The following is a 12470-nucleotide window of genomic DNA, read 5'->3' on the forward strand; positions in this document are numbered from 1 at the left end:
TCACAAAAAATACACAAATGGCGAATAAGCACATGAAAAGGCATCCAGCATCATAGTCATCAGGAAAATGCAAATTAAACCACAATGATAGGCCATTTCAACCCCCCTAGAATGACTAAAGGTAAAAATCACTGATGACACTAAGTATGTGAAGCCACAAGAACTCTCATACATTGCTAGTCAAAGTGTTAAAAATCATAAAACCACTTTGGAGAACTCTTAGGTAGTTTCTCATAATGTTAAATGTACATTCACCCTGTTATCCAACAATTCTACTCCTAGATACTTACCCAAAAGAAATGAAAGCATATGTCCGGAAAAATACTTTTTACAATAATGTTCATAGTGCTTTTTTCATAATATGTCAAAACTGGAGGCAACCCAAACATCTATACAGTCCATATACCATGCATTATGGTGCATCCATATAATCGAATACTATTTAGTAATAAAAAGGAATGTATGGCTGGGCATGGTGGCTCATGCTTGTAATGCCAGCATGTTGGGAGGCAAGGGAGGTGGATCAGTTGAGGTTAGGAGTTCGAGACCAGCCTGGCCAACATGGTGAAACTCCATCTGTACTAAAAATATGAAAATTAGCTGGGCATGGTGACACACACTTGTAATCCCAGCTACTCAGTAGGCTGAGGCCAGAGAATTGCTTAAATCTGGGAGGTGGAGGTTACAGCGAGCCGAGATTGTGCCACTGCACTCCAGCCTGGACAACAGAGTAAAACTCTGTCTCAAAAAAAAAAAAAAAAAAAGAAAAGAAAAAAAAGAGGAATGTGCTACCGATACATGCAGTAATGTAAATGAATCTTAAAACATTAAGTTGAGCAAAATAACCCAGACACAAAAGTGAACAACTGCATGATACCGATGATTTGAAAATCTCATCTATGGAGATAGAAATCAAAATAGCAGTTACCTAAAGAAGTTGGGATTGACTTAGGAGCTTGAAGGAACTTCCTGGGGTAGCAAAAATGTTCTATGTTTTGACTGGGATATTTTTCAAACCCATTGAATCTTAAAATTAAGATTCATGTAATTCACTGCATGTAAATTTTAACTCAATTTTAAAAAATTAATTGGAAGCAATGTTTTAGCAGAATTCAAAAGATGTCTGAGATCAGCATTAGACCTGGATGGTATTTGTTAACTTTCTTAAGAACTTTCCTTATATAGAATTTAAAAATTTTATGTATTTAAAAATATATTCTACATTAATATGGCTTAAAAAACCAAAACACTTTAAAAAAGACAAAAAAGAAAATGTAAAAATTCTCACTTCCTTGTTTTCCATTGACTCAGCTTCCCTACTTTGTGGATAGCTACTATTCTCAGTTTCTTCTGAATTCTTCCTCATATTCTTTATAAAAAAATAGCACTAAATTTTCAGTTAGCATGATGAAGTCCAAGAAAACATGGTGTTAAATATCCTATTAAAAGTTATGTGGCGGCCGGGCGCGGTGGCTCAAGCCTGTAATCCCAGCACTTTGGGAGGCCGAGACGGGCGGATCACGAGGTCAGGAGATCGAGACCATCCTGGCTAACACGGTGAAACCCCGTCTCTACTAAAAATACAAAAAACTAGCCGGGCGAGGTGGTGGGCGCCTGTAGTCCCAGCTACTCAGGAGGCTGAGGCAGGAGAATGGCATAAACCCCGGAGGCGGAGCTTGCAGTGAGCTGAGATCCGGCCACCGCACTCCAGCCCGGGTGACAGAGCAAGACTCCGTCTCAAAAAAAAAAAAAAAAAAAGTTATGTGGCATTATAACTGTTACTAGAGATGACAACATTAGAACTGTTATTATAAATGTTAACATTAGAACTGGACATTCTGTTTGATCAGGTCTTTGTCCAAACTGAGGTTGTCATGATTTTTCAAAGCACAATTTCTAGAGAGTTTTCATATGCTGTCAGACCTCCTCGGGTGGTCAAGTTAGAAATGCTCTTTTTGGCCAGGACTCTTGCTATTTGTAACTGCTGAAGCCATCGTTTCTCTTTAAAGGCACTGCAAGAAAACAAGATATCATTTATGAGAAGAAGGTCTGATCTTATCTGCATACATAGCTGAAAAAGGATGGAAATCTTCAGGTTGATTTTGTAGCTAGGGCTAGTTTGTCTTGTCACATAGGTAGATGTGAAATAGAAACAGTAATCTTTCTAAAACAAGTTCCCTGTGATGCAGTAGAAATTATATTTTCCCAAGGCAATGCTAAAAACTTAGAATCCACAACTAGAAACAGAAACAGAAAACCACTCAGTATCGTGTAGAATTCTCTGAGTTGAAACTTTTTCTCTCTCCTCTCTAGATATTCCTATATGTCACATATTCCCTGGCCTCTTCTCCTTTCTCCACTTTCTACCCCTACAAACACACATGAGGATTTTTTAATTGAAAAGATATTAGGTATTTTGATAGTCTTTAACTAAAATGCAAAGGAACTTAATGTTTTATGATGGTTATTCTCTGGCTATATACTAATAAAGACTTGCAAATTTGAATACGATTGCTCTTACTTGGTAGGATGCAAATGTGATTTAATACAGAGGTGTTTTACATCCCCTTAAATGTTGGGGTCCTCCAAGATTCTATCCTTGGTTCTCCTCTCTTTCTTCACCCTCCTCCTAGGAGTCCTCATTTACTCACTATTTCAATTCTTTTATCCATAACTCCTAAAGCTTGAACTTTCTTGAAAGTTGCATATCTCCAATTACCAAATAAAAATATTTATCCCATAGACACTTCTAATTTAACATATCTTTTATCTTCTTCCTAAACTTGTCCCACTTCTGTTTCCTTGTTCTAACACTTTGATTTTGCTATCCTCACTATCTCCAAAGCTAGAAACAAAACTAAATTCCTTCTTTCTCTATTTCTACACCCAGTCAGTGACCAAATTTTGTAGATTATTCCCCAGAAATATCTCTTGTATTTGGCCTTTTCTCTTTTCCCTAACTACTGTTTTTCTAGTCCAGGTCTTTATTTTCTCTTATTTCTCTTATTGCAGTTTCCTAACTTTACTATAGTCTTTCCACATCTTTCCAATGAGTCTTCCATGCATCTCTATCAGATTTGTCTTCAAAAACAAACAAAAACTGATTATGTGACTTACTTCACGAAAAAGAACTTCTGTGAGCTTCCCAACTACCTCCTACCCTATGGAAGGGGAAAGAAGAAGCAAACTCTTCACTTGGTCACACAGATGCTTCTTAGTGTAGAAGCAGTCTACTTTGCCAGTCTTATCTCCAGATAGTTTTTCCTTATTGCCTACAATGCCTTTTGCAAATCCTACTTTCCTGAAAACTAAATTTCTTGCTTGCTCTTTCACAAAACAGTGCCTTTGACCATGTTGCTAGCTCTGCCTGGATCCTTTACCTCACCTCTGCCCATGTTGTCTGGCAAAGTCTGGTATTTTTGAAAGTCTTTCACTCAATCTATTAGGAGTAACCCTGTATAAAATACCACAGTGTTTCCAACATTTGAACCAGGTCCATGTCTGCCTGATTCAACTTCTTTGTTCTAGATTAACTTCTTGTTTTACCTCAATGGTTGTGTCTTTCTGTGCCCTCTAAACTGGGTTAACCCATCCATGTTGCCCATAAAAATAGGTATTAAGTCTTAAGGAAATCACTCAGGCACTTTCAGCCTTTCCCCATATCCCACCAGAGTTAATTTGAAGTCCTCTCCTGTTCTGATGCATATCCTTGCTCTTCCTAGGCTCAGGCCTATCCTGATTCTCTCCCTGGCATTTGAAACCTGACTTTTCTGCATTGATTCAAAAACTGTTTACCTTAAGAAAATGATGCATATTGAGCACTTACTCTATGGCAAGCACTATTCTATGTGCTGGAGATACAAAAGGTGATTAAAATATATAACACATGCCTTTTAAAATAAAGAATAAAAACAAAGAGCTGTACTTGTATCCAGAGTACAAGAGCCCATCAAAGCTCATAGCATTTGAGATTATCATCTGTTCTCAGTCCACTCAAACTCTCAGCTTTCTGGACCAATCCCCTACATTTGAATCTTTACTTAACTGGACTCCCAGGTCACATAAACCTCTCTGGAATTGGACAATAAGCAATAAGGGAGGCTATTTTTCTAAACACACCTTACAAGTATTCTTTGACCTGTGTAAAGCCTACACTGACTTCTAGGCTGAGGAATGAGACTCTATGTGACCTCTGGCCTCAGTGACTGTCTACACCAGTCACATTCACTCACCAACCCAAACCCACATTAGCGCTTGATCTGTGCTAACTGCATCAATGCCATCTTGGGGTCAACCCCGAGAAGTTTAGTTTTATGAATCTAAAGGTAGGAGTTCCTGAATGACATGGGGTCCAGCAAGTACTTTCACATGATGCCAGATGACTTGTCTGGTTTGGGAGACTCCCCTTTCTGTAAAACAGGAACATCTGATGGTCACTTTACCCACCTGATCCCTGGGTCAGCATAATGAACGTTAGGTTCTTCCCCATTTCTTGGCTATGACACTAGCTTGGTGATGGTGTTTTTGCCATCAAGATAGTGTCCATCCATTCCTCATGTTTGCGTCTTTGTGGTACAAGAGCTGCATTGGTCGTTTAGAGGAGTGCTCAGACCACCTGACTGCCTGCCTTGACTGTCTACTTCAGGCAGATGTAAGTGTTTTTGTGACTTCTATGAGGAACTTGAACTCGATCAAGAAGACTGCAGTGGCATGAGATTATAGATCTCGCCTTCCTTTCCACAGCCCACCAACAGAGGAAGGTGGAACAGATCCTGGGAGAGATTCAGTGGAAAGGGGGCAGAAACGGATGGGAAGTGGAGGGTGTGAATACAGGAAAGAGAAAAATATTGGGAAAAGAGAAATGGAAAGAGGATTTGCTAGGAGTAACATTGCCAGAGTAAGCATGCAGTCAGACTGACCACCACTCTCCCTGTGGGTCTCCCTTCTGCACTAATCCCTTCCTCCTTTCCTTCCTTCCCTTTCCTCCCTCCCTCCCTCCCCTTTCCTCCCTCCCTTCCTTCCTTCCTTCCTCTTTTCTTCTTCCCTCTCTTTCCTTTTTTCCTTCCTTCCTTTCTTTTCTTTTCCTTCCTTCCTTCCTTCCTTCCTTCCTTCCTTCCTTCCTTCCTTCCTTCCTTCCTTCCTTCCTTCCTTTCTTTCCTTTCCTTTCCTTTCCTTTCCTTTCCTTTCCTTTCCTTTCCTCTTCTCTTCTCTTCTCTTCTTTCTTTCTTTCTTTCTTTCTTTCTTTCTTTCTTTCTTTCTTTCTTTCTTTCTTTCTTTCTTTCTTTCTCTCTCTCTCTCTCTTTCTCTCTTTCTTTCCTCTCTCTCTTTCCTTCACAGAATAACCCTTTCTTTAACAAAATGTTTTCTCTAGCAATTTCTTTCTTGACCTTGAAATTGCCACTCCTTAATAACTCCAATCCTTATGCAATGTAGCTACAAAAAAAAAAAAAAAAAAAAAGCACACTGGTAGTCTCTTTTAAAAAGTGTTTAGAAATGTTTACTAAAGCTAAACATAAATTTATCCTATGACCCAGCAATTCTATTCCTTGGTATAGAGTCAAGAGAAGTGAATGCAGATGTCCACCAAACCTCATATGCAAGAATAATTGTGCATTTTTACTCAAAGTAGCTCCTAAATTAGAAATGATTTAAATGCCTATAATAGGAAAATAGATAAATAAATTAGGATATGGAATACTGCATACAAATGGAATATTATATAGAAATAAGAACAATCAATACATGCAAAAATATTGATGAATCTTACAGGCAATGTGTTGAACAAGAAAAGCAAAATATAAAAGATATATGCCATATGTGCCCCTTATATGAAGTTCAAGAACAGGCTAAAGTAATATTTGGTGATAGAGATGAGAATAATAGTTACATCTGGGAAGGATCATGACTGGCAAGGAGCATGAAGGAAATTTTTGGGGGCACTGGAAGTAGTTTGCATCTGATCTGAGTAGTGCTTAAATGAATATATGAAAACATAAAAATTCAACAAGCCATATATGTGAGATTAGTGATCCTTATGGATTTTACTATATATTTCATAACTCGATTCCTCCCCAAGAAAGCACTCTACACAACAGACACTGTCAGCTTTTCTCATAGAAACGGCACCCACTGCACACGCAAAGCTTAAAAACACATGCTTTTTCATGCACATTTCTATTCTGCTGGGCACAGCACTGGGCTATAGTAAACATGTATTGATGAACTCATTTCTAGCGTGTATCTGTTGATAAGACAAACCAATATTTCTTTTCTTGTTTATAGCCTTATTTTAAGATGGACTATGCAGTTTTTTCAATTAATAATTTTTCTAGTATATTTCTAGAATTTTTGGTGATACATTCTAGTCATTCTAGTCAGAGATATCTCACAAATTACAAAGATTGAGGCTACTAAGCTATTAAGTGTCTTCTTCTATTGTCAACCTCACTCTGTTGGATATTGAATTTTGCGTTTTACAGCCCAAATTACTCTCACCACAAGGTGGCAACAACTTAATTGAAATAAAGTTGAGCTGAGTTAAAGACCAGTACAGAAAAGCAAGTAAAACAATCTAGCCTTCTAGCCTTGTTTTTTCTTTCCTTCTCATTATGTTGAGTAAGGGGAAAAGTCACTCATAAATCTATATTTCTAACTGTAATATTTCCATCAAATAATACCTCATAAGTAATGGATGGGATCTAAACTCTAAGCAGGGAGTTGTGTACCTGAAACATCTAATTCTGATACACTTTCTTATCTCTTTAGATGTGCTACGGATTACCTTTTAACTCACTGTAAATATTAATGTCAATTCTAGCACCCTGTCCAATACAGATCTCACTCCACCTAGTGCATCTTGCCTAGTAAGTCAATTCAACTCTTTAAATTCAATTTGTCATTAATGTGTTCCTTTCTTTCCTCCCATTTTCGTTACCATCTAGTTTTCTGTGATACTTTTGATGTCTCCCTCCCATATTTCAGTTTTCTCTCGTTCCCCTCTAATTACAATTAATTTTTTATTAGCTTTAGAAGAAGAAGAGGAAGAGAAAGAAGTTGAAGAGGAGGAAAAAGAAGAAGTATTAGCAGGCTAGGCACAATGGTTCATGCCTGTAATCCCAGCGCTTTGGGAGGCCAAGGTGGGAGGATTACTTGAGCCCAGGAGTTTGAGACCAACCTGGGCAACATGGTGAGTCCCCATGTCCACAGGAAAAACAAATCAACCAGATATAGTGGCATGTGCCTGTAGTCCCAGCTACTTGGAAGGCTGAGGTGGGAGAATTGCTTGAGCCTGGGAATTCAAGCATGCAGTGAGCTGTGATAGCACCACTGCACTCCAGCCTGGGCAACAGAGCGAGACCTTGTCTCAAATAAAAAGGAAAAATAAAAGCAGCAGCAGCAGCAGTAAGGGACCTTGAGAATTGATAACAACACTTTCTACTGTGTTTCTTTCCCTCCTGAAAGTTTGAGGAGTAAAGTACTGCACAGATTGGATTGGCCAATAATATTAGTTCATTTTGTCCTAGTCATGAGGCTAAGATGAGATCTTTGAAGCTGGGTATTGATGCATTGGAACAACTTGTATTACTTTCAGTGGCATAGTAGGGCATTATGGACCATTCCTTATCCTGGACCTGCCTTATAAAAGGTTTGCCCTTTGTATGTTTAAGGGGAGAACATTACCTTGCCACAGCTAAGCAGTAGATTGCATTCTCCCTTGGAGTCTTCCCACTGTGCTCTGAGAAAGATGAGAAGGAGGACTTCAGTAAAAAGTCAGCACTGGGTGTTTCATAGAAAAACGATGGATGTGAATATCCCACTCTTGAAACTGGAGGGAGGGGGACTTGGGGAAGATATGTGTTTTTTATGAGCTTTTCTTTTTTCCTAGCTGTGGCAGTAATTTTTTTCTGATTTTGTTGTTGATGTTTTTGTAATTCAGAGAATGTACTTGCATTCACCAGTGGATGAAATTTGAGGGCTTGTTCTCTTGTGTCCAGCTGTGAAATTGCCAAAGGACTCTCAGGTTTGCTGCTTGCAGTTTGTTTGCTGAGAGATGGTAGCTTGAGCAAGATGCTTTGTGAGTCACTGTTCCCAGCCTTGTGCCAGCTCTTGGAGGTCATTTTTGGTTTGGTGAAACCATCCACCATCACAGTGTCTCCAACTTTTGCCCCAAAGACCCTTGCTCCGCAAAACTGGCTTTTATGAAGACTGTGACTCTGAGCTCTGAGGATCCATTGTTTTATTTTAATATAAATCCTCATTGGGACTGAAATTTTTGGAAAAGAAACTGTGGACCACATTTTACTGAGCAAATATAATACACAGTCTTTATGCTTGTGTTTGAACACTATGGTCAGGGGAGTTTGTCCTGCTGCATTTTTGCATTCCAGGCACAGCACGCTGCAGTTGACAAAGGCCTTCAGAATCAACAGCTGGCCTGCTTCTGCGGCTGCATGAATGGGGCATTTAGAGACATCTGCATGAAGGGCTTCATGGCACCATGCTCGATAGGGGTGAACACCGACTGCCTCGTGGGGCCGCGCACCCTGCTTCAGGGCCCATTCAGTGAGTTCAATGTACCCACAAAAAGCAGCAATGTACAGGGCTACCCTTTTCTGATACCTAAATGAGTGAAACAAGTGGGGAGGGGTGTTTAGAAAATCAGCAAACAAACAAGTGTAGTTACACTAAATGCTCGTGAAATATTCTAGCTGAATGTTTATTTCTTCTTAACTTTTACCTTAAAATGTTTTTGGAAAAGGCATATGGTGATATACAGGTTAAACTGCACAGATCCTGCTTATACACATTATCCTATTATGCACATGTAAATAGTTTCCTTGAAGTGGTCGTCTTTTTTATAAAAATTAAATCCTCAGGAAAAATATCAAGCATGGGGAAATACAAGGAGCTTTTAAGTCTGGCCACTTACATTCTCTGAGCTCTTAGATTTTATTTAAAGATGAAGTCAAGTGTAGATGGTCAAGCACATGAACACTAGAGTTAAATTGTTACAATTCAATACCCAGTTCTGCCCTTGCTATTGGTATGACATGGGGCAAGTTTTCTTCCTCCATTCCCCACCAGACAGAGTCTTGCTCTGTTGTTCAGGCTGGAGTACGGTGGTGCAATCTTGGCTCAATGCAACCTCCACCTCCCAAGTTGAAGCGATTCTTCTGCCTCAGCCTCCTCAGTAGTCAGAATTACAGGTGTGAGCCACCACGCCTGGCTAATTTTTGGATTTTTTGGAGAAACAGGGGTTTCGCTATGTTGGCCAGGCTGGTGTCGAACTCCTGACCTCAAGTGATCTGCCTGCCTGGCCTCCCAAAGTAATGGGATTACAGGTGTGAGCCACTGCACCCAGCCAACATGGGGTAGGTTTTCTGATCTTAGTTTCCTCATCTGTAAAATAAGATTAAAAATTTTCCACCTCATCAAAGTTTTATAAGCATAGAATGAGGTAATAAATATAACACAGTGTCTGCCATAAAGTATTAAATAAATATACACTATTAAAAGTAACAAAGCAACACAGCTATTTCTTTGGATGCAGAACATGGAAAAAATATGACTATCCCATAATAGAAATCAGTGTAAAATATTAGAATATTTTATAAAATTGTAAAAGCTGCTCTTCTAATCCATCACTTCACAGAGCCCTTAGATCTCCTGATGTGCTGGCTTCTGCAAAACATGATTAAATCACCCACGAGGGGGCACTATTCTAAAATACTATTAAATTAAACCTACAGATTAGTGCAATTTATGTATTTGAGAATCTGATGGCTGTATTAACACATTAAAATGACCACCTGCCTCTCTGAGCCAACCCTCCTCCTGCCCCAGCTATACCCGTTACACTTTATGTATGGCAAAAGTGCGAATGCTGGTAATAAATGCAGTTTGAAAAATTACATGTGAGCTTAGGAAGATGTGGTCAATGTTTTCAGTCAATTAACAAGTGTTTTCTTAAAGAATAACTGAATGTGAAAGTGGCAAGATATAGATGCCCTTTGACTTATGATAGGGTCATGTCCTGATAAAAACCATCATATGTTGAAAGTATCATAAGTCTAAAATGCATTTAATACACCTAATCTACTGAACATCAAATCTTAGTCTACCGCACCTTAATTAGCATACAGTTGGGCAAAATCATCTAACACAAAGCCTATTTTATAATAAACTGTTGAATATTTCCTGTAATTTATTTAATGCTGTACTGAAAATGAAAAAGAATGGTTGTGTGGGCACTGGAAGTTTAGTTTCTACTGAATTAACACCACTTTCACACCACTGTAAGTTGAACAATCTAAGTTGAACCATCGTAAGTTGTGGACTGTCTGTATGTGTTCTGATAGCCTTGAAAAATATTGCTGAAAGTCTCATATCTAAACCAAATCGAAGTCACCCATTTAATCACAGTTGACCTTTGAACAACATGAGTTTGAACTGTGGAGGTTCAGTTTGGGGATTTTCTTCCACCTCTGCCACACCTGAGACAGCAAGACAAACCCTTCTCCTCTTTCTCCCCCTCAGCCTTATTCAACCTGAAGATTGAAGACCTTTATAATGATCCACATCCACTTAATGACTAGGAAATATATTTTCTTTTCCTTATGATTTTCTTAATATTTTCTTTTCTGTAGCTTACTTTATTGTAAGAATACGGTATATAATACATATACACAACACGTGTTAATTGACTATGTTTTCACTAAGGCTTCTGGTCAATGGTAGGCTATTAGTAGCGAAGTTTTGGGGAAGTCGAAAGTTATATGGGAATTTTCAACTGTGTGGGGAGTTGGCATCCCTAACCCCTGCATTGTTCAAAGGTTAACTGTAGTTAGTATTTCCTGAGGAAAGTCTATCTGAATCACAAGACCGTCAGTCCTGATGGCATCCCTGCTGTTTTGTTACAGCAAATATGTAATAAAAATATTTGATTGAGACATGCTAAGTGGAACTGGCATAGAGCAGCACCTCAGCTGTAGAGTGAGTGAACTGCAGGCTTAAGGTCTGATGGAAGTTTAGTAAAAAATTACAGCACTTGCTAAGTTAATTTAACATTAATTTCTCATACTTGAGTACTGGTCCTTCTTTTGATAAGTAGCGTTGGACTTTAAGTTTTTGTCCAAGGAGACAACCCATCAGAAATTCCTTCCATCCATCCCAGACGTCCAGGCGAAGTGTTGTGCCTGTGGATCAAGAGAGATGGTTTATGGTTCCAGTCCAGCAGTGTGGTTTGGGGATCCATAAAACTTCTAATGATAGCTTTCCCCAAACAGAGGCATGAGCTAGATGCAAAATGAAAAATAACCTTGAAACAAGGAGACAGGGATACTATTTTTAGCATAGGCAATTATTGGGACTTGGAAAAGCTGTTTAGTATCTGTGCATTACCATTTTCTCATCTGCTCAATGATCGCATATAGCGCTGAAATATTTTTTTGCAGCTATCTTAAAACAACCTTGTGGAGATTGATTCAATGCTGCTGTATACATTAGCAAGTAAACTAAAGTTGTTATATTGGAAGAGGAAACTAAGGAACCTGTGGCAGGACAAATGGTCTTCTGGAGCCTTTAGCTTATGAGTGGGTTGTGAGGGAGTTGAATGATGCTCACCAGCTAATTTGCTTGTTCTATCCTTTATGAAACATAAGCTGTTCTCTGTTACAAACATAAAAGTAATTCACTGCTGCTGGAGAACTTATCACTGGCTCCTCCAAAGTCTACCCTTTCTGTGATACCACATTCCCTTTATCCTTCAGGCTGGTGTTTTCCAGGAATCTTTCCTCAGCCTTCTGCTCTTCTCAATTTACACACGTTTCCCTGGGGATTAAACTCAGCCTTCTCCCTATGTGGTCCAATCTAGCTCTCTCTGCCTCATTCATTTATTATGGCCACCTTGACCTTTCACCTGTCCTCACACCAAGTCTACTCCCATCTCAGGACCTAATGACTTACGATTTTTTGCTTGAAAGGATCTTCATCTAGATTTTCACAGGACTGTGTCCTTTTTATTCATCTTTCACTTCAACCATAGCTAAAGCAATATCTGCCATCACTACCTCCTCACCTTCATTACTTTGTATCTCATGACTTTAACTTCTTTATTGCCTCTGTCATCAGTACTTGGAATCATTTTACTTGCTTGGAGATTTTTTTTTTCATGCTCCCATTAAGAAAATTCCTTCAGGACTTGCCATATAGCCTGGCACCTGGTAGGTGCTCCCTAAATACTTGATGTCTGATTAATTGTCAATCTTAGTGGCGATGATGGCTTCATTGACCACCCAAGTGCCACTCATTCCCAAGTCCCAATCGCCAGCCCAGCCTCTGCTCCAGCTCCAGACTCCCCCTGCTGGCGATATTACTAATGGAGGGATTGCCCTACAACCCCGTCATTCCAGAAGACCACTCATTATCTTTCACCCAACCTGCTTTTTCTCCTACATTTTTTTTTTTTTTTT

At 39.1% G+C, this 12470-nt stretch overlaps 1 protein-coding gene across 1 annotated transcript in view; it reads right to left on the reverse strand.

Moving 5' to 3' along the window:
- Positions 1-1209: 1209 nt before the first annotated feature.
- ANKUB1 (ankyrin repeat and ubiquitin domain containing 1) overlaps positions 1210-12470 on the reverse strand; it is a 37365-nt gene continuing 26104 nt past the window's right edge. Inside the window, exons 4-7 of the mRNA XM_011958943.1 lie at positions 11081-11195; positions 7681-8619; positions 1764-2012; positions 1210-1453 (exon numbers count right to left, since the gene is read on the reverse strand). Coding sequence (XP_011814333.1) covers positions 1883-2012; positions 7681-8619; positions 11081-11195 — 1184 coding nt within the window. The 3' untranslated portion in view covers positions 1210-1453; positions 1764-1882. The remainder of the gene's footprint in view (positions 1454-1763; positions 2013-7680; positions 8620-11080; positions 11196-12470) is intronic.

This window comes from Colobus angolensis, unplaced genomic scaffold (assembly GCF_000951035.1).
Source record: "Colobus angolensis palliatus isolate OR3802 unplaced genomic scaffold, Cang.pa_1.0 Scaffold48, whole genome shotgun sequence".
In the NCBI taxonomy this organism is placed as follows: domain Eukaryota; kingdom Metazoa; phylum Chordata; class Mammalia; order Primates; family Cercopithecidae; genus Colobus; species Colobus angolensis.